The sequence below is a fragment of the Melospiza georgiana genome, chromosome 12 (genome assembly GCF_028018845.1).
Source record: "Melospiza georgiana isolate bMelGeo1 chromosome 12, bMelGeo1.pri, whole genome shotgun sequence".
NCBI classification, from domain to species: Eukaryota; Metazoa; Chordata; class Aves; order Passeriformes; family Passerellidae; genus Melospiza; species Melospiza georgiana.
The window spans coordinates 7,182,284-7,202,793 of record NC_080441.1 but is presented as its reverse complement, the minus strand read 5'-3'; the positions used below and the strand labels follow the sequence as shown (position 1 = coordinate 7,202,793).

The 20,510-nt window shown below is 45.2% G+C and overlaps 1 protein-coding gene across 1 annotated transcript in view; it reads right to left on the bottom strand.

The window, feature by feature from the left end:
- The window catches only part of GPC4 (glypican 4), a 67,953-nt gene that overhangs the window by 24,765 nt on the left and 22,678 nt on the right, over positions 1-20,510 (bottom strand). Inside the window, exon 2 of the mRNA XM_058032867.1 lies at positions 12,619-12,777. Coding sequence (XP_057888850.1) covers positions 12,619-12,777 — 159 coding nt within the window. The remainder of the gene's footprint in view (positions 1-12,618; positions 12,778-20,510) is intronic.

Below are 20,510 nucleotides of genomic sequence, written 5' to 3'. Positions count from 1 at the left end.
GGAGGGGTCCAGCAGGCCAAAAGCATTTGGGCCATTTTGGAAGAAAACTCCCTGCTCTATGGCTTTGGGGGCAGCTGAGAGCAAGGTGGGTGCCACAGGACCAAGCCTCCCATGCCTGTTTGCTCCAGCCCCACAGGGAGCACCAGCACCCTGGGGAGCAGGAGCAGCAGGGTGAGGAAGCAGATTATTTTATGCATGCCACCAGCAATTGAGGATTCTGACCTCTGCTTTTCTGTGACTCATATTCAATAAATATTTTTTAATAAAACATGCCTCTGTGGTTTTCTAAATCCTCAAAGGAGCAATGCTTAGAGCTAGAAGTTGTTATAAGGGGGAGGGGGGGAATATTTTGGCCCAGTGTGAATTTAAACCTTGTTAAAAGACATTATAAGTATGCTGAAGTTCAGATTTTCGTCTTCAAAGTGCTCCAGTACAAACAAAGCCTAACACAGAAAACATTTTCTGGAAAAACTGAAACATTCCATGAGTTCCTGATGAACAAAGTCATGGGGTTCAATGCCTGACATGGCTGTATATAATGCAGCCTCTTAGGAGCACAAGAGAAATGATCCAGGGAAGAGGAGATTGATTTCAAACACCCAACACGTCCTCTGTCCAATATCAGCAGGAACCTCCACTTTCGTTCCCATGACTGGCATTTCCTCTCCAGGAAGATTTTTTTCTGTTGAGTTTATACTATAGAGATTAGCTTGGTGTATATTAATTTCTAATTCACTTAATCATTTTGAAGGCTCACTTCCTTCCTTGGCTCAGACCTTTTAGTAACACCAAATAAGTTGTTTATTTAAATACTTCTGTACCAGGCACAAAACCTGATAGATGCATCAGCAAACTCTTCAAAAATAATTAGATTTTTAAAATTATATTGATGGCAAATCTACCAGATAGCTCCAATCATCAGTCTAAAGAACCCAAAGCAATGTTTTAAGCCAAGAAAGTTATCTTAAGTAATACATCCATATTACCATAACCAATTTATTCTCCTGACCAAACTAATTTTATTGGTTACACTCCAAAGTGGAAGTTGAATAAACTGTAGCCAGGCTTTAGAGCTCTTCATCTCTTAGCAATTTTTCATGTGGGCTAGAACCAGGTATGTTCATTAATTATCACGAAGAAAACCCTGCAATCTAATTAGCAGCAAATACCTGCACACCTGCAGCCTTCCAGCCAGCAGCTTTTCCCTGCCCAAAAGGAAGGTAAATAAAGGAAACAAAAACTTCCCACCACAACCAGGCACTTCCAAAATCCCAACACAGCACTGCTGAAGGAGGCAGCATGCATGCACAGCGCTGCTGTCTCTGGCTCAAGCTTCAACCACCATTTTCATGGACAAAAAACTCCCCTTCTCAAGTCCCACTTCCCAGAGAAGAAGGGAAGGAGGGCAGAGGAGTTGTGTCTGCAGCCTGGAGCCAGCACATGCCTGTATCCCTGAACGTGCCAGACAGGATGCCCTGGTGACCAGTGCCTGTGGCATGGCCACTGGGTGCCACTGCTGGCACCTCCAGGCTCCTGGGTGCAGGTGGGGTTGGATGGAGGGCAGGGGTGATGTCAAGCATGGCACTGGGGACGAAGGGACACTCAACACAGCAAGCAGGGATGTGCATGGCATCTTCCTCCATGCAATGCACAGCTCTCGTAACCTGGTCAGCAGGTTACAAGTATTATTATTATTATTATTATTATTATTATTATTATTATTATTGTTGTTGTTGTTGTTGTTGTTATTATTATATAGATAGATAATTATATCTATAGATATAATTAAATTATATCTATAGATGTATTTTAGTGTAGCTATTGGCACACTGTAAGTCTGCATCCCCAGTTCCTATCTCCACATCAAGAAATCAGCTCGGGCGCCACAAGGAACATTCATCTTTTCTCTGTGCAAACTATGGGCATAGATGCCTGCAAGGAAAAGAAAAAAGGCTGAAAGTCCTTTTTATGAGTTAAATGCTAACCTGACTAGTAACTCGCTATATCTAATTAGATACTAATTCTCCCCTTCACAGAAATGAGCTGATTAGCAAACACCAACATAACCCAGCATTAACCTTGCCAGCACAAGAAGAAAAATGGCAGGTTCCTCTCTTACGTCTCGGCTGTTTGCTGGGTAAAATAAATGACCACCTTTCATTTGTATTAGAAGTTGACTTGTTCTCAAACAAAGCAAACACACAAAGGCCTCGGTTGCTTATTTTACAGCACTGTAAAAGCACGTTTTACAGCTGTGTTGCAAGCAATCTGTACTCATTAAATTATCACTCTGACAGGCTTCCTGTGAAAAGCTGTCAAATGCAAACATTTTTCACAGACGACAAATCATACTTTGCCAGTGCTCCCTCAGCCCCTGCTATCTGGAGGGATGGCAGGCTCTCTCTTCCCTCCAGTTATCTTGTTTAAACTCCCTGGACAAGGGCTGGCCCCTCTTGTCGACAAACAAGCACACACAGGGCTGGGAAGGGTTTCACAAACTGACCTGCCAGAGCAGCACGTGGCTCCAAGGTCCCCGGGCTGTCCTGACTGAGAGCAGAGCCTGCAGAGAGGGCTGGCTGGCACAGAGAGGATGAACCAAGGCAAGGATGTGGGATAAGATGGCACAGCCAGCTCTGGTCCAGCCTGACCAGGGAGCAAGGCAAGGCTTCAACACACCTCAGCCAAGTCCTGCTGATGCAAAGTCACCTTCTCACTCAAGGGGATGCTCAGGAGGACGAGCTCCAGGCTGAGGGAACCAGCACTGTGGGACCAGAGCCACAAAACCTTTCTTAATGTCAAGAAACAAGTTTTAAATTTGTCTGTATTGCAGAATGAATCCTGTGCATGCTACAGGCTTTGATGCTCAAAGGAAGATCACATTTCCAATGCAATTAACTTTAAGAGGCAGAAGAGGCAGTAATCTGCACTCAGGCAATCTACAACTCCAGGTTCTGTTTATTCTTTTAACATTTTTTTAATTTCAGAGTAGAATTTCAATGCCCACTACTTGGGGAAAGCCTAGAGATGTCAAGAAATTGTAAGAAAGTCAGGATGTGATATATGTGCCACCTCTCCAATAAAAATCCTGGGGGGAAAAAGTGTCTGCTTTGGAACAAATCCTTCTTTAAAAGAGCACATTGAGAAACATAACCATAGTTACTTGGCAATTTCCTTTTTTTCAGATAATAAGATGTATTACCTCTCTGCAGCTTGAGGGCAGACCAGCCTTGCCAGTAACCCAGTGCAGGAGAGCACTGCATCTCCCCAAGGTGCTTCCACATGACATCAGATTCCACTGCCAGAGTAATTCAAAACAATCTTTCTTCCAAATTGCAGATACATGAGCTAATAGAAGAAACACACTCCACCCACTGTGAGACAGAATAAATCCCACCTCCAGACAACACCTCTACTTCTTTTGACTTTCAGACCCAATATATTTTTGATCTTGGATTCATAGGTGTCACCTGAAAATACTTCTTGTTTGTTTTGGTTTTTTTAAAAGTAAGAAGGGATGCAGTGTTTTCCTATTCCTTGTGCTAACATTTTCAGATATTTCAAGAGTGGGATTTTCATACAAGAGGGCTTTTGCTGAGGAGAGTCCAGTGCTGCAGGGCACAGTCCTACCTAAATCAAAGGCAGCTCCTGGAAATGAGATGAACACATCAAAGGGGCACATTCCCCTTCACCCACAGACAGGTTTGGCACTTCCGTACATGCACTGGCAACAAAGGCAACAGCAAAAAAACTGCCTGGTCTGAGCTGCCCCCTGCCACCACCTGCCCTGTGTCAGGACCCCAGCCCTGGTGTCCCAGGGCTGAATCCAGAGCTGACCACAGCCAGAGTGCAAAGCTCTGCTTTCAATTTCTTTATCTTCAGGAGCAAAACACATTTATTTCAGGGAATTCTTTCACTCAGAGAGGCACAGTGCTCCTCAGCACCACACTTACTGCTCTTGTAGCCACTGCAAAGAGTCAAACCATCAGTGACCCAGGGCTCAGCACCTAAAACCCCCACCTTTTACAGAACAAAGGAAACCTTAACTGCAGTGCAAAAAAGGTCAAGTCTTATCCAAGAGTTCAGCAAGGCTGCTGAGCACACGTGCTTGCTATATACATCCTTCTGTTTGCCAGGTTCAGGTGTGCTGGGGCCCTTCCAAAGGACACCAGGGCTGCCTTTCTGCTCCCAAAAGCCACCAGACCATTTCCCAGGCACCAGTTTCCCTTAGTCAAGAGCTGAGTTTTCAATTGGCCTTGTTCTGTTTGAGGTTTGCAAATCAACTACACAAACAGATCCCAGGTAGACGTGCAATTACTCAACCACCTTAAAAAACAAATAAAACCAGGTTCAAGCACGCATGTGGAACATGCTGAATTTTTATGGGCACAATTAATTAGTTTCAGATAATTTGCCACCCAGCATTTTGAGCATACTCTTAATATATTGTCCAGATTATGATTAATTAAGGACCGTCTGTCTTACCAAAACCTTTAATTTGCTTGTCTGTATAGACAATTAAGCTTTCTAGTGTGTACAAGAGAACACTGCCACAAAGAGATTAATTATATTTTCTCCTTAAAAGGTTTACTCATAAAATGTCCACAACAGCAAGATGGATTCCCAGACAAATGCTCCTGCCCAAGCCACAGCCCCACGGGCTATGCTGTGAACAGGCTGGCTCTGTCCCTGGGTTTTCCAGAGGTGCAGAGGCAAACTCCACCCTGCAGCTGCTCCTACTGTCTAAAGCAAAAGTGAATCCAGACAGATAAATGGAATTTGGGAGAAAAGAGACAAATGTTTCTCAGCTCTCTTCACCTGGAGGCTGAAGCTGTCCACAGCCATGCCACCTAGTCCAAAGGGAGAAAAGCAATTAATTTTTTTCTGAATGTGCTTCATTATTTTTAATATGCCTTCACTTCCTTTATTGCATATACAGCATTTGTAATTTCCACCAGGGAAAAACAAATCCTGGCTTAACAACCTTTTTCCGGAAGTGTTGAGAAACCGATGAACACATAGTGTTAACACATTTATTGAATATGAACTCAGAAGGGCAGGGCAGATCCACAAGCTGTTTATCTGTCCTGTTTTCAAACATGTGTTAGCACTTATTGACATGGGAAGAACTCTTTCACGGGGGTTGAAGAAGTACAGGCTTAAATCTTGCCAGTGTCACAGCAACAGCCACAATATGTGAGTGCTGCAGAGCTGGGAGGAACAACATCTCTTTGCTTGATTAGTGAAAGTCAAGACAACGTAAACAACCAGGTCACAGTCTCATAGGTTAAAAAAACCCAAAACCACCAAAAAACAAGATATCTAGAAGCTCTGGTTTCTAGAGCACTGTGGGGCTAGTGGAGCCCAGAAAAGCAGAGCAGAAGACAACACAGAGCACTGGGTAGCACCATCACACTGACACTGAGCTTACTGGAGATTAAGGAGCAATGAAGGAGGAGGACAATGTGGAGATGGCTGTCTGTGATCCAGGAAACAAACAGCAGCACATTGCATCCTGCTGTACATACCAGTCATGCCATGAACTAGGAAAACAGTGAGAAGTGCCCTTGGGTCCCTTCTTAGCCCATCCTGCTCTGTCACATCCATGCAGGATGAGCCCAGCCTTTGTAGCCTCCTCATTCCTGGTTTCAGGGACTGTCACTGCTCACACATCCCATTTTTGCTCAGCTATGCTGAGTTTTCTCCCCGTGCTTCCACGTTGCCTCCTCCCCAAGCAGCAGGTCCATCATTCCCAGCACTTATATTCCCCTCCTTTCAACAACTCTTCCTCAAGGCACCTCCCTGCAGCTGTTTCTTCTTTCTCCATTATTTACTCTTCCCTCTACTCCCCCCACACCTAATTTTCACTGCACCCATTCCTCAATCTCTTCAGCCACACCTGTGATGTCTCAGGTGCTTCAGCCTTTGCCCCACATCCATTTGGTACCAATACACCAAGTTCCCAGCCCAAACTCCACCTGCAGGTGAGCTCCTTCAGGCTGCCTCCCACACTCTCCCAACGCAAAGGAACTTTCTGGGACACTCACTGAGGTATTTCACAGGTACAGGCTTTCCCAAGCCTCCCTTCCTACTGCTGTCAGAGTGTGAGGAGGGCCTGCACTACTGAACACTGGGGATGTCTTTCTTGTTCCCATTACCTCAGTTACCCTCATCTCATTACACTTGCACAGAGAGCTCTTCCAGCTGGGGCTGCCTCTTATTTGTTCAGGCAGCATCTGAGTGGCTGGACACTAAGACATTACAGTACATTAAACACTAATAAAACAGCCCTGCACCAGTGGGTTATCATATCCCCAAGCCAAACCACCACCACCAAAATGGGCATCCAGGGCAGCAGCTACCAGGGCTATGCACATAGGCTTGGTGGCTCCTTTGTGCAGGAAGGAGGAAGAGAGAGTTAATTTTAAACAGACAAACAATAGCTCATTGACTGGTTGACAGCAATTAGTAACCAGAGAGCACCAGGCACATTTCCTGTAGCCATGTACAAAGCCTGCTGCCTGCATCTTTGCTTTTGGGAAAAAAGCCAAAAGGATAAGAGCAGTTTACTTGTGACCTCAAGATCAGAACTGATTTGACTTGAGATCATATAAGAGTGTTTCATTCCCCCCAAGCTCGTATACTATATCCTTTTGCCTCTTGCTGAAATTTTTGCTTAGTTGCAAGATCTAGGATATTTTTTTTTCCTCTCCTAACCAACAGGGCAGGAACCCCCTTCACTTCACCCCATGAGATTTCCTACTTCTGTGGCAACTTGAACTTGACCTTAAGATCTCTCCAATCCTCCCAAAAGAGAGGTCTGGCTCTCAGCACTGTCAGACAAGCACCACTCTTCTCAATGAACAAGACTAAAAATCCTAGTGATGTATGTACCTCCTTAAAAACCTCCAGATGGAGAGGAGCCAGTTGAACAAAAACAAAGAATAAACAAACTTCCATCCAAGGCACAGACAGCAGACAATTTGTTTCATTGCTATTGCACTGAGTGGGAAAGCACAAACAAAAAGCCCACAAGTGGGATTTTCTAAAGGAAGTGTGTTGGTGGTTGCTCCCTCCAGCTTCTCCTCAGTGACTCCCTCTCTATCCTTGGGAAGCAGCAATCTGAAACCAAGTCCAAAGGATTGCCTCTCCACAACAGCTTCTTTGAGGTAAATCTTCCCAGTATTTTCTGCCCTGGTTGGTGTGAGGTTTGGTGGGACCTTCACCTCACTGTGAATGAGTGCAAAAACCAAACCACAATATTATCTGTGCCTTAATGATGCCACGGCCATCAGTGCACTCACCTGAAGGTGGGCGGCTCTGGGAGGGCTCTTCCCACCACACAGGTTTGTTCAGAAGCTCAAACTCCATGCAGCTGTGGCGCAGCAGAGGGCCAGCACTCAGTGCTCCAGCTGTGCCAACACACCTGGAGCTGCCTCCTGCAGATATGAACGTGCTGCAGCCAGCAGTGACCCCATGGGCCTGGCAGCCACAGACATGGGGGGACCCTGCCAAAGGAGCAGGACAAAGGCCCAGGTCTCTGCTCTCACAGGCAGTTTCCAGTAAAAGAGTTAATGTGAGATGAAGGTCCCCAAAGGGCAGTTATTTTGGTAAGGCAGAGCACCCCGATGGTCTGCCAAATTCTAACTATAGGAGCAGCAGGCTGGGCACCTGTGGGGCTCATCTTTCACTGTTTGCCTCCACACTGCCTGAAGCAGCAGAAAGGAGACCACCAAAAGCTTTCTCTTGTCCCCTCTGTGTCCTTCCAAGTTATTAATACATCGCAGTCATGCATCCCACTGCACCAGTACACCTCCCTGATAACTCCTGGAGATAACAAGCTGGAAGCAAAGGGTTATCTGAACAACAAAAACTAATTTCTGAAATTAATTACAGGCTTTTCCCTCCAGTTTCAGCAGAGCTTGGAAGCTATTTGGCCAATGTTCTTCCGACCAGACTCTTGGATTCAGCCACATGCCAGTTATTGGAGGGAATTCATGTACCCAGGAGTAACACAGGGCTCACACTTTGGTCAGGGGCACTCTGGAATGTTTCAAAGATACTCATCATGATCACACTTTGTACCTGTAGCTACCCTTCCCAATACAAACAGGAGCCCACAAACAGGAATCCCTCTGCCCTCTCCCTCTACAACAGAGGGGTCGTTGGACTTGGGGACCCCTGGCCAGCTCCTTCTTCTTGGATTTGGTTTCTTTCCACTTATTGTCCCTAAAGGGTTTCCTTTTACATTTCTGTATTTGTTTTATCTTAAATGCTAATGGAAAATCCAGAGAGATCGGATCAGAAATTGAACTCTTGGCATTTAATCACTTCCCAGGTGCTGCCGTGGGCTGTACCATTTGACACAACTCCTTCTGTCATCTGGGCACTGGGAACTGCAAACCTACTGCCAGTCCAGCCCAGAGACAGACCCCTCACACACTTCCCCAGAAGTCTGCTGCCTTGCTTAAGTCTGGAATGCACAAAAGAAAAGGGACACATACTGGTTTAAGTGCAACACCAAAAGTGCTTGTGAAATACAGGGGCAGGAGAAACAAGGAGCTTGTGGGACTCAGCAGCCCCTCTATTTTTTGCCCCCAGAAAAGGGCTTAGCACAACAGTTACATCTTCCAAGAGATTCAGGACAAGTCTTTAAAAAGTGAAAAGTAAGAACATCTTATCTAGGAAGCAACGGAACAGCGGAAACACTGCAGAAGAGTTATGGGCTATGTCCTGTCCTGGCTCCAATTCCTCAAAACAGCTGAGCAGCTTCCCCAAAGCAATGTTGGCTAGCACAGACCCTGGCATGGAAAACTTCAGCCTCAAAGGGCAAAAGAGGTGAAAGTTCGAATTTAATACATGGAACTGAGCATTTATGCAGTCTTAATGTCACCATTAATTCCAATAATATTATTAATCCCCAGGAGAGTGAAGGGGAGGGCAGTAAGTTGTGAAGATAAGAAGACAAGGCACAAGAGATTTTATTTAAAAAAATAAGGAGGGGGTGTTTAAATCCCTGACTGCTATAGCTGATTCTATGGCAGATTTACAGCTTTCCCATTAATGTCATTGTCACAGAGGGAGACACTTACATGGCCAAAAAATTTTACCCACTAATTTCTTAGTGAAGCTCATAAACATATGCAAGATTAACCAGCAAATCTTCACCTCTAAAATAATTTAGCAATGGTGAATCCAACAACTCACAAAGTATTTTTTATTTTAACAAAAAAGCATTTCCCCTGCTGCTGAAAATACATCTCTTACTGCAATGCTGGCATCAGGCTGGTGGTTTAAATTACAACAGGAGAGACCTCCAGGGGCATACATACCTGTACTGTAAGCAAATATTTAGACAGGATATGTAAGATATGGGACTCCTGAGCTCACAAGTTCTCCCAGTGCCTGAAAACCAAATACACACAGGAGGATCTGATGCTGTCACTTTATGCACTGGGAGCTGAAATGACTCCTGGTCAGCCCTTTGGGGGTGGATAATCAGCAGATTGTTCCATGCTCCTGATTAAAGAGCAGATAATCCATTTCTGAACAGCTTTGGTGTCAGATCAGAGCAATTCTGGCAACAGTTCCAACAGCACACAGTGCTCCAGCAACAGCTGAAGCAAACTCTCCAGAAGCCACAGGGCATCCCAGCCTCCATCCAAAGGATGTGCCGCCACTTGGACTGTCCTTGTGCAGCAGCAACTGCTGCAAAGGTCAAGCACATAACAGAGGCAAGCAGGTTTGCCTCTCCTCCCAGACCTGAATGTCAGGGCTGGGAGATCAGCAGCCAGAGAACCCACAACAAAGATTTCCAAAGGGCTGGAGGACAGGGTTTGCTGTCTGGGCTGCACCCTGGAGTGGCCAATGGCAGTCTGGGGATGTGTCACCCTCAAGAGAAGTGTCCAGTCCACTTGAAGTGAATTTGGTCTCTAATAACTCACCCTGCCTACTCAGTCACTCTTCACAGTTGTAGCACAGAGGATTTCATGTAAACTAAGGAAGGTGTACAGCTCATTTTTGCCAGTTTTATTTCCATTTGAATGGATTTCCCTACAAATGATAAAGAAGCCCTGAAGAGCTGCAAATAGTAAAATCAGAGCTTGGGTCCATGCAGAAGAGCAACTCTGGAAGGGATGATGTCCTTTTCCAGTCTCATCCCTAAGGATCAGCACAAATATACAGGTCTTGATTGCCTCTCCTCCCTGTAGTTTGGGTACATTAGATCAAAAAGTGTGGGATAAATCATGCTGGGCAAGAGGAACTCAAATGTGCAAGACACAACCGACCACAGCTGATCTGATGACCAAGCACCAAGACCGAAGGAAGGAAAAGCCATCCAACAAGCAGCCAAACATTCAACAGCAGGCTCTTAAACAAAACACAGCAGTCTAGGGCATGGAACTCCAACATTTTTACATGAGCCTGAGGATCTCAGTGAGGAGACTCCTCAACCTGCTCCAGCAACCAGGATGAAGGTGTGCCTTCAGCCTCCAGGTGACTGGGCTGGAGGGAGAGAGGCAGTCATGATTAAAAGCCTCCCAAGAGGTAAATGATGGAGGGTGGTAATCAGTTCATCTCTACTTCCACCCCAGGTAAGATTAAAAAAAATCCCTAAATCAGCTTTGTCTGCAGCAAATGAAGATTTAGTTCTGATATTAGCACTCAAAGACAGAGTCATTAGGCTTTGGGACAGGCTGAGGAGGTTGCCAATTCTCCTTCATTAGTTTCAGATGAGGCAGAGACACACCCTTGAGGGACAGGCCAGGCACACTAAACCCAGCTTTCAGGAACAGCTGAACAACACCATCCCCTTCCAGACCTGCCAGTCAAGGACTTCCCAGGCTGAAGTGAGAGTGAGACCAGCACAGAATATGCTCTGAGGGACTGACAGGAGAACCACAGAGCAGACAAAAAAGCTTGTGCAGGCTCCCTTCCAAAGTTCAACTATTTTGAAGACTTGTGTTCTGACAATCATCCATCTCAGCTTGGCTTAATGTCCCCCTGCAGCCATCCCTCCCCCCACAGAGGGGCAGATGCACCTCTCAGGATGTCTGCTCCAGTCAGGGATGCTAATGCAGTGACCTGTGCATGCTCTTTGTTCCCAATGCAGCATTTCAAAAAGCCTCGTCGTTCATTTAAGGTGAAGCAGATGCTGCTCCTCTGGTCTCTTTGAACAGGCTTATCTATGGGCTGGATTTCATTAAGTGTCTTGTTCTGCATTTAATAAGCTTGCAAGTCTAGACACTTTGGTTCTCCCTCTATCACCCCTTTGGTGTACCAGCAGGTAGAGACAACAGAGGTTAAGAGGGAAATATTTAGCCAGCAGATTTAGATGCTATCAAGATGATTGCATAATTCTGCTTTGACTCACTGCAATTTCATACCCAGGGATTTTTTTTCTCTCACCCTAGTGCCAACCCTTTTGAAAGCAAGAGGCTGCTACCTGCTGTAGTAGTGCAGAGGAGGTTGCTATGAGGTTCAAGGCACAGACTTTGGGATATTCATAGAAAACTCACATTGAAGCAATGACCAAACAAGGGAACAAATGTCTAGAGGAGCTGCATAGGGGAACTGTCCTTTACCACAGAGTGTGATGGTGATGTAGAAGCAGAACAATGTGAGCAACCCAGTCCACTTGAGCTGTCAGATACTTCCATATGCAGCTGGCTGTCACCTCACTCCCTCAGCCAACAAGGACAACCCAAGCAGCAGCCTGACATCCTGCTCCCCCTCCCCAGATGCCCAGGCAATGGGGGTTGCACTGTAGGAGGGGGCTCCTTTGTAGGAGCACTGAGGCACCTACAAAGCCCCACAGAAACAAACCAAGAGCTCAGAAGCAAACCAAGAAATGCCCTGGGACCTCAGCCAGGTGCTGTGCCCAGTGTCCAGGCATTGACTTTGGCTGTTTGCAGAGGTGCTCTCAAAGGAAAAGCACCTGGCTACAAGGTGGGCAGTGGTGGCTGTGCTTCCTCCAAAGGGAGCTTCTTCCTGCAGCTCCCATGAGCCAGGCTTGCCTATGGGGAGCCAGTCTGACAGGACACATGTGAACCCAAGGGCAATACCAAGACCAGTCATTTGCTTATCTGTCAGCAGTTAGCATCACTGCAGCGATGGGAACTCAGCCGAGACTTGCTCATTATGGTTCTGACCCCATATCACACTTGAACCCTGGGCCTCCACACAAAACCACTGTGTTTATCTGCTGCTCTGCTTAGCCCCAAAGGCTAAAAGTGAGATGGATACAAATCCTGTGGGCTCACAACGTGCTGGGAAAGAGCAGCATTGTTGTGGATCGGGGCTGCAAGACGTGCACGTTACAATTACGTGTGCTCGCGGATGTACCAACAAAACCAACTGCAATCTTACATTAGAGCAAAATGGCTTTTCAAAAGATTAATCAGAAAGAAAGATCTCTCTCTTTGGGAAACAAGCAGCCATAATCAGCAAATACTTCTTTCTCACAGGATTGCAAAACAAGGCATGCTCTGCCCTCTGAGCAGAGTCATGAACTTTCCCGCAAAGGGGGAGACAGAGCAGAAAAACTGCACAGAAACAACAGGATGGAGATTTTTCACATTTTTATCCCAAGGAGAGCAAGTTCAAGGTCTCTGCACTTACCATCAAACTTCTTGTACCGGGAACTAAACATGTTTTGTAGGTGATTGCTAAGCTCTACGACGGCGTTTCTGAAGTCGTGTTTACTCTGCTGACTGTACTTCTCCTCCATTTCTTGGGAGCAGCATGTGTAGCCTTGAGAGCAGACTTTCAAGTGGTCACCTGAAAAGCAGAGAAGAAAATATCCCAAGTTAAAAGGACTCTCTGTGCCAGAGAAAAGAGGTCTCATGAGGCAGGGTGTGTGAAGATTTGCAGCACCATTTACTTCATAGGAGATTCCTCCGCTGCGAGCACGGGGCCAAGCACATCAAAACCTGATTACTTAGAGAAACTTTATAGCAACACTTGTAAAAACCTTGCTTTTCTGAGAGAACATTAAAAAGTGTCCTCTTACTTATTCAGCTAATAAACAGAATAAAGAAATACTCATTCTGTACAGTATAATTTGAGGAATCAGAAAATTGACCTGTATATGGATATATTGTGTGTGGTAACTTGCATGAAGTTTTTGCTGAGTATTTTAAATACTTCCACAGTTCATTCAGTTAGTACACAACATCAGTGGCAATGGCCCTTTTTGTCCAGACAAGTGCTTTTTTCTTCACCCCTCCCCAATCAAATTATCAGAGGAGAAGCAGTCTCTCTCAGAAGCACAGTTGTCACTGACACTAAATTATACTTGCTTTATGCAATGGCTCATGGAAACGCTTCATATTTCCTGGCTCCTAATTCTGCAGTTTTCTGTCATCATCCTGGAGGAAATAGGGGGTTTGTTTTTGGAGACTTCAAACAGATTTTTTTTCCTTAAGATAATTCTTTCCTAAGAGTCATCTGGTCATCACTCATCTGGCTGACTTGGTCAGAGGGATCCTCACCAAGTGTTTCAGTATCTGCAACAGCTCCATTTCAAAATCTCTCAGACAATCTGGACATAGGGTCTGGACCCATGTAATTTGCTTTTTGGTACCTTGCAGCAGTGTGGGATGAAGCTGTCCCCTTCCAGCACCACCCATAAAATCTCATTATCAACTTTTGTGGGCCAAGATAAACCCTTGGCACAGCAGTCCTCAGCTCCAGCCCTCTGACAGGCCCCACAACACTGCACCAACACAAAGCAGGTGGGCTGATGCTGAAATGGTTCAAACTTGGGCAAATTGTGCAAATCTTTGTCAACACAGAAGATAGGATCAAAACAAGCAGTCAGGATGAGAAACTCATGTTTCCAAGTAAGATTTTAAAAGCCACGGCCATCATGTAAGCTGCTGCCTTCTCTCCCATTTCACACCCTGCTGCCAGACCTTATCCCTCATTCTGAGCAAACAGATGGAGAAGGGAAAGCTCTTCCCTGCCTGCTCCCACCCTGGGAGTCACCAAGGACCTCCAACCACCGTGGAGGCTCCTGTCAGAGCTGCAAAGGACTTGTCAGCCCCCATGCAGAAAATAACATCTTCCTGACAGGCAGTGCACCACACATTTACGGAAGAGCCACTCATCCTACCTGCCAGAGCATCAAAACTGGGTTTAGAGAAACAAAAGCAGGTTTTGGACAGTTCAGAGCCCGCCCATAGTTAACACAACAGGCTGATGCTCTGCCTGCCTTGTGCAAGATTTCTCAACAATGCCTTTTGCCCAGGTAGTGAACCTTTGTGCATGACTTCCCAGCCAGAAAGGTCAGTGTCTCTCCTTACAGACACTTCAGGGCCATCTTAAAAAGCGACACAAATATTTTTATCTCTCTCTCTATATATATAGTTCCTAAGAACCTCTCCTCCTAAAATCTACTTCCCTGTTGCACTACAGGGTTTGTTTGTTTTTTGTGGCATTTCAGGGAGACCTTGACCAGCAGATAATTCTGACACAGCTAATTTATTGCACAAGACCATCCACTGCTCTTCAATTACGGGAAGCTCAAAATCTGCTATGGGAAGCAGTGCTGCTCAAGCACAGCTTTCGGAAAACACAGGAAAATGTCACTGACTCCTTACAGATCTATCTTTTTCCCCCAGACTATTCTGTCTCAGAGGAGTACCTCCAGCAGCTCCAAGAGAGGCATCTCCAGGTAGCTTCATAAGTCATTTAAAACAGAGGAAGGGTTGCACCCAGATTTTCAGATCCTGCCCACTAAATCCATTCTAGAACATGCCTGGGAACTCCTCCCTGAGCCCACCTTACCAGCAAGCATCAAAATAAGAAAGTGCCCAAGCACCACTGCTTTATTTCATCTTGAATCTCTGCTCCAATTCCAATACAGGACTAAGGACTCTGACACAACATAAACCATGAATAGCAGCAAAGCTAATTCAGACCTACTGATAGTGGGATTTCTTTCCCTAGTCACACTTCACAGACACTTCTGAAGCTGTCCACAGATGCCCTGTGATCCCTAACACAGTGGTTTTAACAACTTCTCCAATTTATTTATTATTAAAAAAGGCCCAGTATTTCACAAATACAGGTATTCATTTCAAATCTATTAACATTATTGAAGTACAGTTACCATCTGACCTAATGTTACAAAGCAAAATAATTTCCTCTAATCCCCTTTGTCCCAGATTTGACAGTGTCTCCCCAGGACACACGTGCAAAGCCAAGCAAGAGCACTACTGACAGTAAATCAAGCTTGCACAGATCCCATTTGGTTGATCATTAAGAAATAATGCTCCAAAATGTAACTCAGACATTCAAAAATGAATGACCAAGCAATCTAATTATGGAAGATATTTCTCAGTCATGTCAGCACTATGTGGTCTTGGCTCATGATCAAGAATTAGCTCTGTCTGGAGCTGAAGAGCTCTGGCTACTCAGTGGTAATCATAGGAGGATGCACTCTGCTACCCAACATTTAAAAACAGAAAGTTTAGGTCTGTGGGCTGCTTTTCTTGCAGTTTTCTTATGCCACAGTGGGAGATGCCCCTGGAAAGTCACTGGGGGCCCCAGTTTTGCCACACAGAGGTTTGTCCTTAGCACAACCGCATCCCTAAAGAACACATCCAAACAACACTGGCACACAGTGTGTGAGAAATCTCATGTCTGGCCTTTTAAATCTGCTAGCAGAGCTGATCCATTCAGGATCCATCCACGGGACTCATCCCATGCAGACAGACCCGGATACAAGACATCACCAAACAGCTTTCAAACACCACAGTGCTACCGCCAGGGGAATGGAAGGGATGAAGGCTGGAGAGCTCCATGTGAGCACGGACCAGTTATGAACACATAAACACCAACCTGGAGCCAAGATCAAAGCCAACACCCTTTGTCAATCTGGCAGTGAACTCCTCTAAGGAAAATGAGTGAAAAATATGTGTATTTAGGCATGCTTAGCAGAGATCTCATGTTTATGTATATTATGTAGAGAACGCCCATGGTGTGCACTCACTGTCAAGGACACATTCAGCAATAATTATTTCCCAAGTTCAAACTCATCAAATAATGCCCATACAAGGCAACTCTTCATCTACTGTTGAGTGTGAAAACCTCGGCAGCTTTTGTAATTAATCACCATGTGAGCACAGCAAAAACATAACTCTGCCACAGGCTCCTTTCGAGTTAGGTTTTTATTGAATTGTTTGGCAGGGTGTGCAATCATCACATCAGGGGCTGCATGGCAAAAAGAGCTCAAGTAGCAGAGACTGAGTCCAAATATCTACTGCATATGCACACCATCACCACAGCTTGACATGGATTTGCAGCAGATCTTTCTCATGGCCTGTTGCAGCAAGACTTTTCCTTATTTTTCCTTATGATACATATGAGCAGAGAGAGAGAAATGAGGGACCAACAATTATGGAAGATACTTGCTCCTTGGCTGGTTAACAGCACACCTCTGGGGAATGGAGGTTGTTGTTTAAAGACAAATGTGATGGTACATGACATTACCATCTGTACATCCAAGCAAATGCACTCAGAAATGTAATCTTGCAAACTTATGATATAAGCCATTACAGAAACACTGCATTTAGCAGACTCCAGGCACACAGAGTTTCTTACAAATCAAGTAACTATTTGCAATGTGTTGAAAAACAAGTTTTCATCAAGTAAGCAGTGCAAACTCAGGGGCTACATGATATTTATAAGCAGCTCTCTTTACCAAACAATTTTCCAAGACCTTTTCAAAATGCTGTTTCTGGGTGTCTAGCATGCTTTCCCAGCCTGCTTCTCCTCACCTCAACCAAGTTCATACTTAAGCTAACTGCAAAACTAGCTAAAGTTTCAGGAGCAGTTTACTGGGAGGCGAGGAGTGGATATTTCTTTAAAAGGCTCCCCACACAGCCCAGCCCCTCACTGGAGCTCAGCAAACAAGCCAGAGGTGGTTTATGGTCTGAGACGTTACTGCTGGACTTTGCTCCCATGTGAGAAATCAGGCTGGGGTAAGGTGGGGTGGTGAAGGAGCAGGAGGCAAACACTGCTGAGGAGCTGAGAGCTGGGCCAGCATTTCAGCCTTGTGCTCTGCCCCTCCCCTCTAGCACACATGGGCCTGTGTCATCTTTAAAGGAGTTTTATGACTTCCTCTGAACCAGCTACCAAAGGAATCCCGGACTGTAATGCCGGACCCTAATCCAATTTCACACTAGACTTGGCTTCTAATTATCACAGAATATTAGGCCTCCACCCATCAGATATAATTGACGTGCTACCGAGGCTTTACAAAACCCCCAACAAAGATGACAAGAAACACTAGCATCACCCCTGAGCACAGCTCCACTGCTCCAGCCCCATACTAGCAAGGGGCAAGAAGAAGAAAGAAAAGCATGAGCTTGTGATTGACTCTGGCGGAGTCATTGAGACAGACACAGCTACTGAACTGTCCACTCAATCCAATCACCTTCAACTTACCCAAAATACCAAAAATGCCCAGCTTTCCTGGCTACAAAATGATCTGGGGATGCTCAGCACCTCTGGGAATGCACCATGAACTCCTGTCCATCTTCACTGGCACTGCCATAATCCCTACAGGATACCAGCACAGCCCCAGCATAATCACTGCTCACACTGTTGTTAGATACCTGCTAATGAAGAGCACCATCAAAACACAGTCTTGGCATTCAAATATTTCCAAGTGAAATTACACTCAGCTGTGTGTTTCTCCTTGGTGCTGTGCAGCATTCACATTCGCTGGAAAAATCTCTTTGCCCAGGATTTTTCTCCTGGGAAGCTGAGAAGCCTCAGAGAAAAGGAAAACAATTATTATCTCATTTGGTTCTCCTGTTGTGCTCATGTGGAATGTGTTTAGAGATTGTTTACCCACAGGTGATTTTTTCATTGGATTCTGGTGTGAGTTGTTTTGATTCTTTAGCCAATTAGGGCCAAGCTGTGTTGAGACTCTGAAAAGAGTAACGAATTTTCATTATTATATTTTTAGCATTGAGGAAGTATTCTGTATTCTTTAGTATAGTATAGTATAGTATAGTATAGTATAGTATAGTATAGTATAGTATAGTATAGTATAGTATAGCATAGTATAGTATAGTATAGTATAGTATAGTGTTCTTTAATACAATATAGTATCATAAAATAAAAAATTAGCCTTGTGAGAACATGGAGTCAGATGCATCATTCCTGCCTTCATTGGGACTCCAGCAAATACAATAGAGCAGAGCTCGGGCTCATTTTGCTCCCTCCCTGAGTGGGACCCCTGGGCTCAGTGGGTGCTGTGGTGTGGGTGGCTGGTGGCATGCAGGGCACCAGGAGGAAGGAGATAAGGAGTTGGTGCTCTGCGGTGGCATGCAGGGCACCAGGAGGAAGGAGATAAGGAGTTGGTGCTCTGTGGTGGCATGCAGGGCACCAGGAGGAAGGAGATAAGGAGTTGGTGCTCTGCTCCAAAGTCCAGGCTGCCTGTGCTGTAGGGCAGAGATCCCTGCCATTGGCAGCTGTGTGGGACAAGGAACTCCCATGGCTTTTGCTACCAAAGCAAGGGGAGTAAAAGCAGTCCTCCTGTCCATGCCACTCTGGACTTTTGGGTGGCCCTGGCTGGTCCTGGCTCTTTGCTGAGCCCCTGCATCCAGCTTACTCTTCTCCCTGCCCAAAACTACTCAAGGCAGGGTGAAGGAGCATGTCCTTACAAGTGGAAAACATCGCTCTGCTGCTTCCCAGATATTTGTGTATTTATTCATACACTGCCCTTTAATATAGCTGTTTGCAGTTGGTCTTGTGTTTTTGTTTGGGTATGTTTGTTTCTTTCTTGTTTTCTTTTTCCCCCTTCTCTTCTGTGTAAAGTTGGGCTCAGAATTGCAGCAGGTTCCACAGTGCCTATTTTTGGATCCTGCAATAGGGAATTAATCTCTCTGAAGTTAATTAACATGTCTCTTGTGTTCCAATTTATAGATTATGTTATTGTTTGTATAAAGCCTGGGATATTTTTTTTAAATTTTATTTTAAGTCGAAAACAGGAAATTGTGGCTGAATTCCACGAGCTTTGCTTCTTATTTGAGGAATTAAAAACATCTTTAGGTTTTGGGGTTTTTCAAAAAAACTTTTGCTTGGGTCACAGCTGCCAGTTCACATGCCTTTAGTGCTCTTACTGCTCAGGAACTCATGGAAATGGAAGCTCTGCTTTGTGTCCTGGTTTTGCTTGTGCAAGCAGGAAAGAGTCACTTCTGTTGAGCCCTGAATAGCTGATAACATTGGAAAGGGGGATGGATGGATGGATGGATGGATGGATGGATGGATGGATGGATGGATGGATGGATGGATGGATGGATGGATGGATGGATGGATGGATGGATGGATGGATGGATGGATGGATGGATGTTCAGCCACACAGCCACAGTCCCAGTGCCTTGGGACAGTGCTGCTTGCCTTGAAATGTGCCACCAGCAGCTCTTGGCAGAGGAGATCTGTCTCACCAAGTACCTCCACAAAACCATGGATGTCTTACATCCCTCTGAGTTGCTTTTGTAATTTTTAGGGGTATGTTTCCACATAAAAGATGATCCTCAGAATCACCAGGGTCATCCACTGTCAGATCTGGGACTTGCCAGTGGGCTGGCACAAACAGGTGAGCCTGGGTGCATCTCACAAGAGCCTACTGTGTGGCTCTGAAATGTCCTTTTGTGCACTGACACTGGAATCAGCTGTGTTTGAAAAGGAAAAAATGACTGGAAAAGTGGTTGCCAGTGGCATATTCCTGCTTTTTTCCTGCCTGCCCACGTGTGGTGCCACCCAGCACCGGTGTGAACATCCCTGGAGGTGCTTGGTGGAGGGTCTGGGGCATGCAGAGGGAGAGGGGCCAAAAGTAGAGGGAGAAAATGTTTAGAAGGAAAAACGATTCCAATTTAAATGACATTGGTTGTGATGGAATCAGTTTTGGTCAGAGGCTGGTTTTTTGGGGGTTTTTTTTGCAAATACCTGAAAGCTTCAGGGGAAAAATAAATACAAACAAGCAGGTTTTTGGCTTTGTTTTGCCTTCTTGGTGGGGGATTTGAGAAAAAAAAAAAAAGTCTCACAAGGAAAGCGACTGTCTCCCAGCCAGATCTCTTCTATTTGCTATTCCTTGTGCCTCAGACTTCAGTAATTCTGTGTACTTGCTGTTCCAAATAGATTCTCTTCTCCTCCACCCCTTTTCCCCCCTCTAATTGCATGACATTATACTTGGTGAGGTTTTTTGGATTACCCCAGTATAATCTGCTGACCAATCTCTGTTGAATTTTGAAGTCTGCTGGCTGTATGCAACTTCTTTTTCCTGTGACTTTTACCCTTAGGAAAAGGTAAGAGTTACTGACTGCAGGTATTGGGCTTTTTACATGTTCTTTGGCAATTGCTAAAGGGGCTCAGTCATCCTGGAGGTGGGTTGATCTATTATCTGTATCCAATCTCCCCACCACAGAAGTGAGAAAGAAAGAACAATAATTTTCACCATAGCTTGTCCCTCATATAACACCACTCACTTAGTGTGT